General features: G+C 37.5%; 1 protein-coding gene across 1 annotated transcript in view; it reads left to right on the top strand.

Annotated features, from left to right (window-relative positions):
• Positions 1 to 12,294, top strand: part of LOC144296613 (uncharacterized) — a 154,954-nt gene that overhangs the window by 48,768 nt on the left and 93,892 nt on the right. Inside the window, exons 9-13 of the mRNA XM_077869705.1 lie at positions 2,298 to 2,412; positions 2,570 to 2,743; positions 4,242 to 4,348; positions 8,150 to 8,220; positions 11,032 to 11,065. Coding sequence (XP_077725831.1) covers positions 2,298 to 2,412; positions 2,570 to 2,743; positions 4,242 to 4,348; positions 8,150 to 8,220; positions 11,032 to 11,065 — 501 coding nt within the window. The remainder of the gene's footprint in view (positions 1 to 2,297; positions 2,413 to 2,569; positions 2,744 to 4,241; positions 4,349 to 8,149; positions 8,221 to 11,031; positions 11,066 to 12,294) is intronic.

Below are 12,294 nucleotides of genomic sequence, written 5' to 3'. Positions count from 1 at the left end.
TATACATACGATTTTGTTATGTATGGCTTTATAACGTGTAATAAGTAAATGATTAATAATTTGTTTTAGTTATTAAATCCTTATGAAAATAAAAAATACAAATGATACTGCCATAGCTTATAGAATTTTTGTTTCCCTCTTCTGAAAAAAAAGTAGCAAATATAAATTTTCATTGCTATTTCAAAAGTATTAGTTTACTTTACAAAAGTTTTCTTTAAAAGTACTGAACTTTCCTGTTGTCTTGGTGGCTGTTTGTTGAGCATCAGACTCTTGATTTTGGCTCTGGTCATGATCTTAGGATTGTGGGGTTGAGCCCCCTGTCGGGCTCCATGTTCAATGGGGAGGCTGCTTGAGATTGTCTCCCTCTCCGTCTGCCCTTCACCACATTCATGCATTCTCTCTTTCTCAAAGAAATAGATAAATCTAATATATCTTTACATAGATATATTAAATATAGTATATATATTAATAGATAAAAAATCTAATATATCTTTAAGTAGATATATTAAATATAGTATACATATTAATAGATAAAAAAAACTATTGAACTCTCCAAATGTATTTATTCTTCAGTCCATGTATTTCCCAAACAGAACCTGAACACAGGATATGTAGCAGACATAGTCTACTCAGGATCTTTTTCATTCTTAAAAAGACTTCATGTTGCCCCGTATGAGCAAGATGAGAAATCTTATGCATTTAGTTTTTAATGCTTTCATTTTTAAGTAATCTCTTTACCAACGTGGGGCTCGACGTTTAAGGACACATGCTCTACTGACTGAGCCAGCCAGGCAATCTTAAGATGAGAGATTTTATTTTATTTTGTAAATGTTAAAAGATGTATTTATTTTAAAAGGAGAGAGAAGGTCATGGGAGAGGGAAGGGACAGAGGGAGAGAGAGGAACCCAAGCAAACTCCACCCTGAGCATGGAGCCTAATGTGGGGCTCCATCTTACGACCTTGAGATCATCCTGAGCCAAAACCAAAAGTTGGACACTCAATCAACTGAGCCACCCGGGTGCCCCTAAGGTGAGAAATTTTAAATGGAAGTATTAGGACTTAATCTCACGTGAAGCTTTTCCTTGGAACGTCCTGTCAAAGGAAAACATTTCTGAAGATCGGAAATTGTAAAAGATTACCTTTACCTGCCCTTTTGACATTTCAATAATATTAAATACTAATATTGGTAATTGGAAATACTTGATTTCTATGAATCTAAACATTTTCTATTAATTAAAATGCTTAATAAAATGAGCTTCCCCACCGCCCCCCCCGCCCCTGAAAAATAAAATGAGCTGTCCCCGTTTATTTGAATCCTGAGTTTCTTTTGGCTTAAACTTCCTTGTAAACTGAAGTAAGAATTACTTAAAAATATCCTTTTGTTATTTTAGTCTCTTTTACCCGTAATGCTTTCAACTACTGAAAATTATTTTAGTTCTTGAACAGTGTAATTCCAAGCATATGACTAGAAGTGCAACAGACCTGTTGAATATGTCATTATTTCATTTAAGGCACCGTAGAGTGTATGATGCCCCACTAGTTATGTACCAAGAAGAAATTTTTAAAAATCATGCCAGCTATAGTTTTAAGACATGTTGAATTAGAAATTGGATTCCAGTGTCAGAGATATTAAAAGGTGACAAAAATGAGCATCTTAGAATCATTGAAATAGAGTATTCTTGCTCATCCTTAAACGTAGCTGCAAAGTAGGCATAATTGGATAATTTTACCTAATTGTAGTGGGTCTTTGTAAGTTGTATTAATAGTTATAATAATACTTGTGCTAGGAACTAGTATTCTAAACACTTTGCATGGATCCTCGCTTAAGGATCACGACAAGAGGTCTTGTGAGATAACTACCTTTTATTTTATTTATTATTACTATTGTTTGGTAACCTCTATAACCAACAGGGGGCTCGAACCCCTGGCTCCCGAGATCGAGTCACATGCTCTTCAGAGTGAGCCAGACAGGTGACCCGAGATAACTATTTTTATGCTCCTTTTGTGGATGAGGAAATTGCGATAATTATAAGTGATAACAATTATGTGACAGAGTGCAAATAGGAATCATACTCAGCTTGAGCTGCCTCCTGAGGTCATGCTCTTCCTAAACAGATAGGCTGCTCTTTCAATAGAGTGGTGAATAATCACTAATAAATACTGTACTTTCTTTAAACGAATAATAATTCTTTGTTTTGGAGTCATGAGAAAAACATGGCTCCTTAAATTATGTGAATTAATTTCGTGTTTTGAAATAGTACAGTGTAATTTCCTGACAATTCCTTTCACTTTCATAGGTCTGCTCTCCACTTGGCCTGTGCCAAAGGCCATGTATATATTGTGCATATCCTGATGTATTTGGAATGTGAGCTCAACCTCCGTGATGAAGAAAACAGGACAGCTCTAATGAAGGTGCGTGGTCACAGCTAAGTCTGCCTGAGATGGATTGGATTGAAGTACTTGGAATGAACATTTGTTGCATTTAAACATAACTCTTTGGTGAAGCCTGTGGCATGTTTACTTCAAATTCCCAGAAATTACATTCTGTTTCTTGGTGTAATGCTTACAGGCTGCACAATTCCAACATGTAGAATGTGCAACTATTGTGCTGGGACAGGGTGCTGATCCAAATATTAAGGACGACGAGGGCAACACCGCTCTCCATTATTCGGTGTTCGAGGAGAACATCTCAATAGCCAAGCAGCTGCTTTTACACAAAGCAGACATAGAGGTCAAAAACAAGGTACAGATCAACTTTTTTTTACAATGTATTTGACATTAGATATGTATCTGTATTTGCAAAAGATTTTATTACGTATTTTCATATATACATACACACACAGAGACCCTGAATTTTATACCTCAGGTCCTGTCATCATGGAAATAACTCCAAAACCAAGGCAGGGGGAGGGCTAGAGAAAATAAGGAGTATGTAAAATCTAAGATCCATCTCCCAGGCCCCCTTCCTCCCCAGTAATAATATTGTCGTATGAGTGCCTGGAAGTAGATGGTGCGCTCAGAGCCCACAAAGGATTGAAGGCCTAAAGGGGAGTGTGGTGATGATGGAGGGTGAGTGCTGTGCAGGGTCTTAGGAAATGGATGCTTCTGGGAATGAATAGGAGACTGTGACCCAGAGGAGTAGCTTGGGTGAGTGTAAATGGGAGGAGAAAGCAGCAGGTTGTAATAGGCCATGGGCGTTCTAGGCCCTAAGGTTCAGAAGCAAGGGATCAGGTCATGACATCCTACAGGGGCATCTACTTGTGCTGGTAGCCAATCTGCCAGCCATGTACCATGGTGAGGTCTCCCATTCCAGAGAGTAGCTCCTGCTCAGCCTATGTAGTTCCTCAGTGGGGTGGTGGGTGTCCATGGGGAGCTGGTGATGACCACATTTGCCAGTCTCCCTGCTCTTTCTTTGATGTGCATTACCTTCAGTGGCTGCTCTTGCAGAAACACTGTTGTGTGCCATAGTTAGGGTTGATTTTTCATATTTGGAAGCTCAAGCATTTCCTGAATGAAAATATTTTGATTTAATTGTCTAAGTTTTCACTTTAAATAATGATACTTTGTATTTTTGAGTATTTCATTTATTTGAGAAAAAGAGAGGATGAGAGAGAGCAAACGCAATTTGGGCTTAAAGGCAGAGGGATGGGAAGAACAGGCCTTCCCACTGAGCCAGGTAGCCTGATGTATGGGTCTTAGATGGTGTGGAATAGTGTATACCATGGTATATATTGTGAGAGAAGCAAAGATTCTTGGTGCCAGACAATGTTTGAAGCGAGTTTGTAGAATGACTGCAGGTAATCTGTTGAAGAGGTAGCGGAGGTCTATTTTTTAATTTTATTTTACTTTTTAAAGAGATTTTATGTTTTTGAGAGAGGCAGCGAGCAAGCAGGAGAGAGAGCACCAGTGGAGGGGAGGGGCAGAGGGAGAGGGAGAAGCTGACTTCTTGCTGCAGAGGGAGCTCAAGGTAGGGCTCCATCCTGAGACCCTGGGATCATGACCTGAGCTCATGAGCTGAAGGCAGATGCTTGACCAACTGAGCCACCCACACTCCCTGAGAAAGCAGTCTTTTAAAAAGAAGGAGCAGGTGGTAAAAACACAGAGGTATGAGAAGGAAGGGGCTAATTTTATTTACTTTCTACAGTATATGTTTTAAGTTTTGAGGAATGTATAGTAATTTTAAAATTTAGCATGCAAATATGTAAATTTATAAATTATAAGTTTTTTTTGCACTTTTACAGGATGGCCTCACACCAGTTTTAATTGCTCTAAAAGCAAACAAAGAGCAAATGGTGAATTTTTTAGTAGGAAAAGGAGCAAGTCTACCTGCAGGGGATAAGGTTAAAAGGTACAATATTTTTTTGTTTTGTTTTATTTTTTAAACCTTAGTATTTTGTCTCGAGTGATAACAATTTCTCATGTCATAAACTTTATCTTAATAAGAGGATTAAGTTATAGTCATATAGTGAAAAATGTCAGGATGTCATCTCTTAGGTAGAAAGCAATTATTCTGACAGGCCAACATGAACAGTGTATAGCAGAATTCATATTTCTTTGTAATACTGATTGATGTCATTTGCAATAGTTTTTTTTGCCATAGGATTTTATATTAGCCAAAAGGGTTTCATATTAATATTATTAGTTTTATAACGGGGACTTCTAACTTGTAGTTTACTTTAAGACACAATTCTGGATATCTGAACTCTTTTATTAATATTTTTTAAGATTCTATTTCATACTTTTCTTTAAAAGATGCATAATAAGCATAAGTAGGAGTTGTTTTTTTTTTTTTTTTTTGGATGACTCTTTGCTTTATTACTTTTTGTTGAAGAATACTGATGTTGTTAGATGATCCCGAAGTGGTTAATTACCATTACCAGATACTCTGGGTTCATCAGTTTTTATTCTTTTTTATCATTTTCATTTTTAATTGGAATGGATTGAAGGATGAAAGAGAAACATAGGTAAATAGACTCTTCCTTTAATGAGGAGAAATCATAGGTGAGTGATAAAGAGAAAAGATATGGACTTTAGCTTCACAGAAGACTAGGTTTAATTCTTAGCTTGCCTCCTTGCAGGGTATGTGACCTTGGAAACATTACTTACCATCACCAGATACCTTTCCTGATATGAAAAGGAGGATAATAATATATCCTTCAAGAGTGGTTGTGTGTAAATAATATTTTTATATATATATGTGTGTGTATATACGTATATATATATGTGTATATATATATATATATAAAATGTGTGTGTGTATATATATAATGTAATTTAGTGCCTACCACATGCTTAACTTAGCATCATTAATTGCAACTATGACTGTTTTCTTTTCATTAGTGTGAATATTATTACTGTTTTAAGCCTATAGATAGCTTTTATACCGACCTGGCCTCCAGGTGGCTTGGAGGTACAGTGTACCAGTTTAAGGAAAAAATGGGGAATTTTTAAAATGATTTTATTTATTTATTCATGAGAGACACACAGAGAGAGGCAGAGACACAGGCAGAGGGAGAAGCAGGATCTGGAGCTCCAGGATCACGCCCTGAGCCAAAGGCAGACGCTCAACCACTCTGCCACCCAGATGTCGCAGACTGGGGAATTTTTAAAAAAAATCCTTCACCTATTCAGATCAGTGACCTCAGCATAGTTTCTTGCTCATCAAAGGGTTTTACAATAGCAACTTCTACTATAATACCCAAGTGGAACCAGAGGCTTCTTTTTTTGTCCCTTCATTTTAGCCGTGGGGTTAATTTACAAAGATGAACACTTGGACATGTTAGTGGTCAATTCTGTAGCATCATGTGAGATATTACCTTGATGAAGTATATCAGATTAGGTGCTTAAATACTCTTGAGTTCTTAAGGATGAAGTTATCTCTCTGTTATTTTAGAATAGCCCTTATGCTTGCTGTAAAATATGCTGTAAAAGATGAACCATGAAATATAGTCAGTCTTCTCTTTAGGGAGGTTTTCCTAAGATGTATATGGATGGACTGCAGAAGAATATGCTATTATTAATAGTATTAATATGTACGTGTTTACATTAAAATGCTAGTTATTACTGGGATACCTGGGTGGCTCAGCGGTTGAGCATCTGCCTTGGGCACAGGGCATGATCCCGGGGTCTGGGGATCGAGTCCCACATCTGGCTCCCTGTGAGGAGTCTGGTTCTCCCTCTGCTGATGTCTTTGCCTCCTCTCTCTCTCTGTGTGTGTCTCTCATGAATAAATAAATAAAATCTTTTTTAAAAAGTGAAAATAAAACATGCTAGTTATTTCTCAACTGAGGTTTAAAATGTAGTAAAATAGTGTTACTTCCTATGTAACAGCTGAGAAGGTATAATTTGATTCAGGCACTTTAGGATGGCAGTGAGTTAGGGCCTATCATCACCCAGAAATCAAGCAAAAGGCTAGACTAGTTAGAAGTAGCAATGGGTGCAGGATTCTTTATGTCAGTTCTCTTGAGACCTTTATCCTTAGGGATCCTCACTGTATCTGTTTCATTCCAACTATAACCCTTCTGCATGGGGTTCACATAATGTTATAGCTGGGTGCTTCTTTAAAGATATTTATTTATTTATTTATTTATTTATTTATTTATTTATTTATTGAGAGAGAGTGAGCATAAGTGAGGAGGAGGGGTGGAGGGAGAAGGAGAATCCAACACTCTGCTGAGCTGGGAGCCCAACACAGGGCTGGATCCTGAGACCATGACCTGAGCCAAAGGCAGATGCTTAACTGACTGAACTACCCAGGCACCTCAACGTCTGTTTTTACTAACTAGTTACTTGTGTCCTAAGATGTTCAGTTTCACAGAAAACTCTATACTCTTCCTTGTGGGTTATCACCTATACTTTCCCCCTTGAATTTTCCAAGAACCTAAGGATTTCCCTAAGACCAGAGAGGCAGTCCTCTTTTATAAGCCATTTGGATGGAAAAAGGGACATGCTCATCATTCTGTGGTTTCCTTTGATTCTGTTCCTGCAGCATTGCTATTGAAACTGGTTCTGCAGTCCAGTCATGATTGACTTTTGCTAATAGGATGCCCTTACTGATCCTCATTCCTCAGTCCTCATGGTGATCCACACTTAGAATTCAAACGTAAACTTTTTTTTGTTTATTACGTATGCTTATATGCTCAGCTGCTCTTCCAAAGCCACTGGCGTGCTGTTCCGACAGCTGGACCTCCTGGCTTTAGCCCCATACACCCTTCCCTTCACATTCAAAAACTTTACGTGGAAACCATATATTAGCCCAGACCTTCATGATGAATTAACCTTCAAGGATTTTGTTTGTCTTTTCTGCTAGCAGATTTTAGTTGGGACCATTCTAAACTATTAAAGAAGTTCAAATACTACAGGAAGAGACTGGACTTTCCTTTCCCCTTTGTTCCTACATCTGTACTCGAAGCCTGCTTTATTTTTTTTTTAATTTTTTTAAAAGATTTTATTTTTATTTATTCATGGGAATACACAGAGAGGAGGGAGAGAGAGAGAGGCAGAGAAGCAGGCTCCATGCAGGGAGCCTGACGTGGGACTCGATCCTGGGTCTCCAGGATCACATCCTGGGCTGAAGGCAGCGCTAAACCACTGAGCAACCCGGGCTGCCCCCCAAGCCTGCTTTAAATCCTGTGGAATACCTTTTCTTATTAGGTCATGGAAGGTCTCATATTGCCCTTCCCAGAGTTGTGGGCATCACCTTGCCTGAGAGGCCACGTTTTGGGTATAATACCTCATTAAATCCTCCTAACGGCCTTGTAATATAAGATGGTAAGATTCCTGTTTTATAGAGGAAGACTTTGAGTGGAAGAGAAGTGGCTGGTCCAAGAACAAAAAGCTGCTGGTTTTAGAGCTAGGACTTTGGGATTTGAGACACTTTCCATTATGGCAAGCTAACTCTTAGTTTACTGAGCTATAATGCCCTCAATTCATGACTGGTTCACCTTACTTTTGTTTCTCCTTTAATTATAATTAGATACTTAATAAAAAAAGTTTTTAGAACTAACAAATTTGAAGTACCTATGGGGTAATTTAAGTTTTGATGTTAACCCTGATATTGTTTGAAAAATCTTAAGAATTTGATATATCTGGTAAATGTTTTTCATATCAGTATTAAAAAAGTCACATTGTCACTCTTTCTTACACGTAGCAATGACCAACTAATTTCTGAACATGAAGAAGAAATGAAACCTGAAAATTCTTCAGAGAATCATGATCTAGGTACGATTTTTTAGAGTGAATTACTTATGGTGGTCCTAACATAGATGAAGTCAGAGTGAGGCAGTTTTGATAATGAAAGAGCAATGAAAAAACAAAACAAATCCAATGTGTAAATTGCATGGGTATTTGTTTTGTTTCTTAATTTCTTTCTTAATAGTCTAGGATTCAGAATTTGAGAAGTTCTTTTTGGTAATTTAAAATGTGAGGCAGTATTGTCTGAAAAGAAATTCGTTATCTTAGTATTTTTTAGATTTTGTTTCTTTATTCCTAAGAGAGACAGAGAGAGAGGCAGAGGGAGAAGCAGGCTCCATGAGGAAGCCTGATGTGGGACTCAATCCCAGAACCCTGGGATCACAACCTCAACCAGTGAGCCATCCAGGTGCCCTCATTATTAGTTATGATACTTAAAATATCATGTGATATCTTTGTGTAAATAAGAAAAAAAAATATTTAAGTTGGTATGTTTTATGTTTCCTTTATCAACATGTTATAAAAGTTATACTGGTTATACAAATGGATATTTTAACTTTTACAAGTGGATTTCATTTAGTAAATATTATTATAGCGTGATTTGTCTCATTATCCTTAAAACTGGAACTCTGCAATACCTTGCTGGTACTTTACACAAATGGCAAACAATAAGAACTGCAAAACTTAGCTAGTGTGCAGCAATACCAATGAGATTGCTTGATTTTTAAGGTGATTACCTATCCTACAGAAGCCTGTTGAGGAGCACAGGTTATTTTAGATGCTGTTGCATCAACGCAGTCTCACTATTTGTGACTTCACTTCTCTTAAGTCAGAATGTGATATGTTGACTTCATTAGGACAATGTTCTCTCCTGTTCGTTGCATAATACTGTAGTTTTTTGGAAATAAGACACTCTGTTACCATTAGTCAAAAGATGATCATAATAAATATTCGAAAAGGGCAACTTGGGCTCAACAAATTATAAAAGCACAAAAATATTTTTTTTATTAAAAATTTTATTAAAAGCAGTAACAAAGATGTTACCGTTGCTCCCCAGAGGTGGCACCTAGTGCACTGCATGGTCTGAAATGTAGGAAGAAACCTTTAACTTAGTGGATCTCTATCACAGAAATCTTTAGGTTGGCTTTGGTTTTGCAAGTTATAGGAAGCAAAGATGAAATAGAGTTTTGGTCTTTCAAGGTGCTCATAATAGAGCTGTCTTTGTGTTGTGTTTTTTTTAAGATTTTAATTTATTTATTCATGAGAGACAGAGAGAGGCAGAGATACAGGCAGAGGGAGAAGCAGGCTCCATGCAGGGAGCCTGACATGGGACTCAATCCAGAAAGTCGGGGATGAGGGCCTCAGCCAAAGGCAGACACTCAACCGCTGAGTCACCCAGGGGTCCCTGTCTCCTTTCCTGCTTGGCTAATTAGCAACAGCTTCAGGCATATTTTCACATGCCAATATCCACTGACCAGAAGAACTGTGTTTGTCTCTGTGTTTCTTTTATATAGGAAGAAAACTCAGAGGCTTGCAGTAAACTTCCCCTAACATTTTATAGGCTAGGTAACATGACTTGCTTGTTCCTAAACCAGTCACTGGTAAATCATGTACTATGATTAGCTTAGAATAATCATTTCTCCTTTTGCAGGTGGGGTGAGACCACATTCTTTGTATATTGGGACAATAAATATCCAAATAAAGCTGTGGTTCTCCAGCAAGAATAAAGAATATGGAATGGCTGTTGGGGAGGGAGCCAGCAGGGATTGATTGGAGAATTTGAAACAGAAGAGTTATCAGATTAGATTTGAATTAGGGCCCTTTGGCTATGGCATAAAATGGGGCTCACCAAGCTTTTCTTAAAAGGGCCAGATAGTGAATATTTTAGGCCCTGGGGTCTCACACTCTACCATTGTAGTGTGAAAGTAGCCATAGCAATATGTATTGAGATAGATGTGACTGTGCTCCATTAAAACTTTATTTACAGAAACAGATGGCAGGTTGGATTTGGCCTGTGGCCATAGTTTGCAGGCGTCTCGTGTGGAGGATAGATTGAAGAATACCAAGTTAAAGATACTGGAAGACAAAGGAAGCTTTTATTTCCTTAGCCAAGTATCAGTCCATTTTGAAATTTTCGGCCCTCTCTACTGAACAAGTCAGGAGGCTCAATTCATTCCATTTAAAATGTTCTTTTTTTCTAGGCCTTATGTCTTTCTCTAGAAAAGATTTTAAGAAGAGTTTATTTATTTGAGAGACAGACAGCACAAGCGAGGTGGAAGGGCAGAGGGAGAGAGAAAAGCAGACTCCCTGAGGGTCTCCACCCAGGACCCCGAGATTGTGACCGGAGCCGAGCCAAACTTTGTGATGAGGTGTTTCATCCTGAACTTAGCAGTCTCTACTGAGGAGCTGAAGAAGTTCCGTTGTGCTACAGCCAACTATGTGTAGTCTGTTTTAACTGCTCCTACTAGTGGAAGTCCAGGAAAATCATGCTATTTAAGTTTGCCATTGTCACTTTATGATAATGATTCTGCTAATGATACCATTTCCTGTCAGTCTCATAGGGTTTGGTTACAATAATGGTAACCATTAGAAACATCCACTTGTATGTACCACATTCTGATAACTAGAATTCTTTTCTTGCATTTGGTAAATAAAGAGAAAATGAGATTTCTTAATGCATTAACTGCCTACCAATAGTACAGTTAATATCCACTGTAGTGTGGTTTCTAGGTGTGGTCCCAAAGGAATACTTTTTAACCAATCATCATCGGTCTTACACTTTTAATATTCTGTATTTTTCTATTGTTGACTTAAAATGTATTTTGCTGCTTTCTTTACTAGTGGCTGAGAAGTCTGAAGAAGACTCCATAAGCAGGTAGGACTTTTATGGATTTTTAAAAACGATGTGGTAACTAAGGGAGTGAAGAGGAAAGGATTTGTTGAGTGTTGTCTTCTGGGCTAGACACTATATTATGTGCTTAATACGTATTACTTACATAGTCATTGCAATAGTTTCACCAAGGAGCTGTGCTGTTATAGCCTACTTTTTATTAACTAGTCAGCTGTAGTTCAGGGAGGTGGATTAATTGACCCAGGATTCCATAGTTAATGAGTAGCAGACCCATGATTTGAATGGTAGCTCTGTGTGGCTCCCACATACATTTTTTGCCCCTCAGCAGCACTGGAATTAAGATACAGATCTTAGATCATCCCAGAATGTCAAATTTCATGTTAACTCTGAAATAGAGTTTTCTTAAGAACCAGGCAAGTCCAAGAATTCTCCTAATACATTTGACACAACTAGTGATAGCTAGAGGTAATTATTGCGGTGGGAACTAGTTTCTGGTTTTTACTGTCAAAGATTTTGAAGTGGATCTCAGTTACCTATGGCCACAGTACCATAGCTTTTTACATAAGCAAGCCCTAATCTGGTAAGCTCTTACATATAGTGACATCTGCTCTCCTTGAGATGAATGATTTTTCTGAAAGTGAAGGATATGTAATCTAGGTATAGACCATGTTACGTTAATTAAATTTATCATCTATTTAGAGGATATTTCTAACAATTGTCTATTTACTGACTTCTCAGTCTAATTTTCCCTTTAGGCTGGCACCCTTGATAAGTTCTGTGAAGCTTTTTCTATTTTTGTAGACTTTTTTGCTTTTCTCCATGTCCTTTCTATACTCTTTTCTTGATTTTTTTTTAACTTCTCCAATTTTTCTTGCTGTTTCTTTTATTCCATTACTTTTTTTATCATTTCTGCCAGCTAAGGATTCTCCATTTTTCTACAAAATGAAAAGCAGATAGAATTTCAGGGTTTTAAAGAATCTTAGAGATGTGTTAATCAAAATACTCTCTGATGCTGTAACCCATGTTTAACATCCTTACCAAGTGGTGGTTGAAGTGGAGAATCTGAAACTCAAAAGGGATTAAAGTGACTTAAAGAACCACACTGGGTTGAATAGGAAAGAGTTTTTGAAATGATGTCAGAATATTTGGGTTTATGACAAGATAGACAAAGATCAATTACAAAAAGAAAGAACACAAGATATTGGGTGTTGTTTAGAAAAGCGTATTAAAATAGAGCGTTCTGTGGTCATCAA

Source organism: Canis aureus, chromosome 24, assembly GCF_053574225.1.
Source record: "Canis aureus isolate CA01 chromosome 24, VMU_Caureus_v.1.0, whole genome shotgun sequence".
NCBI classification, from domain to species: Eukaryota; Metazoa; Chordata; class Mammalia; order Carnivora; family Canidae; genus Canis; species Canis aureus.
This window is presented reverse-complemented; position numbering and strand designations above follow the sequence as displayed.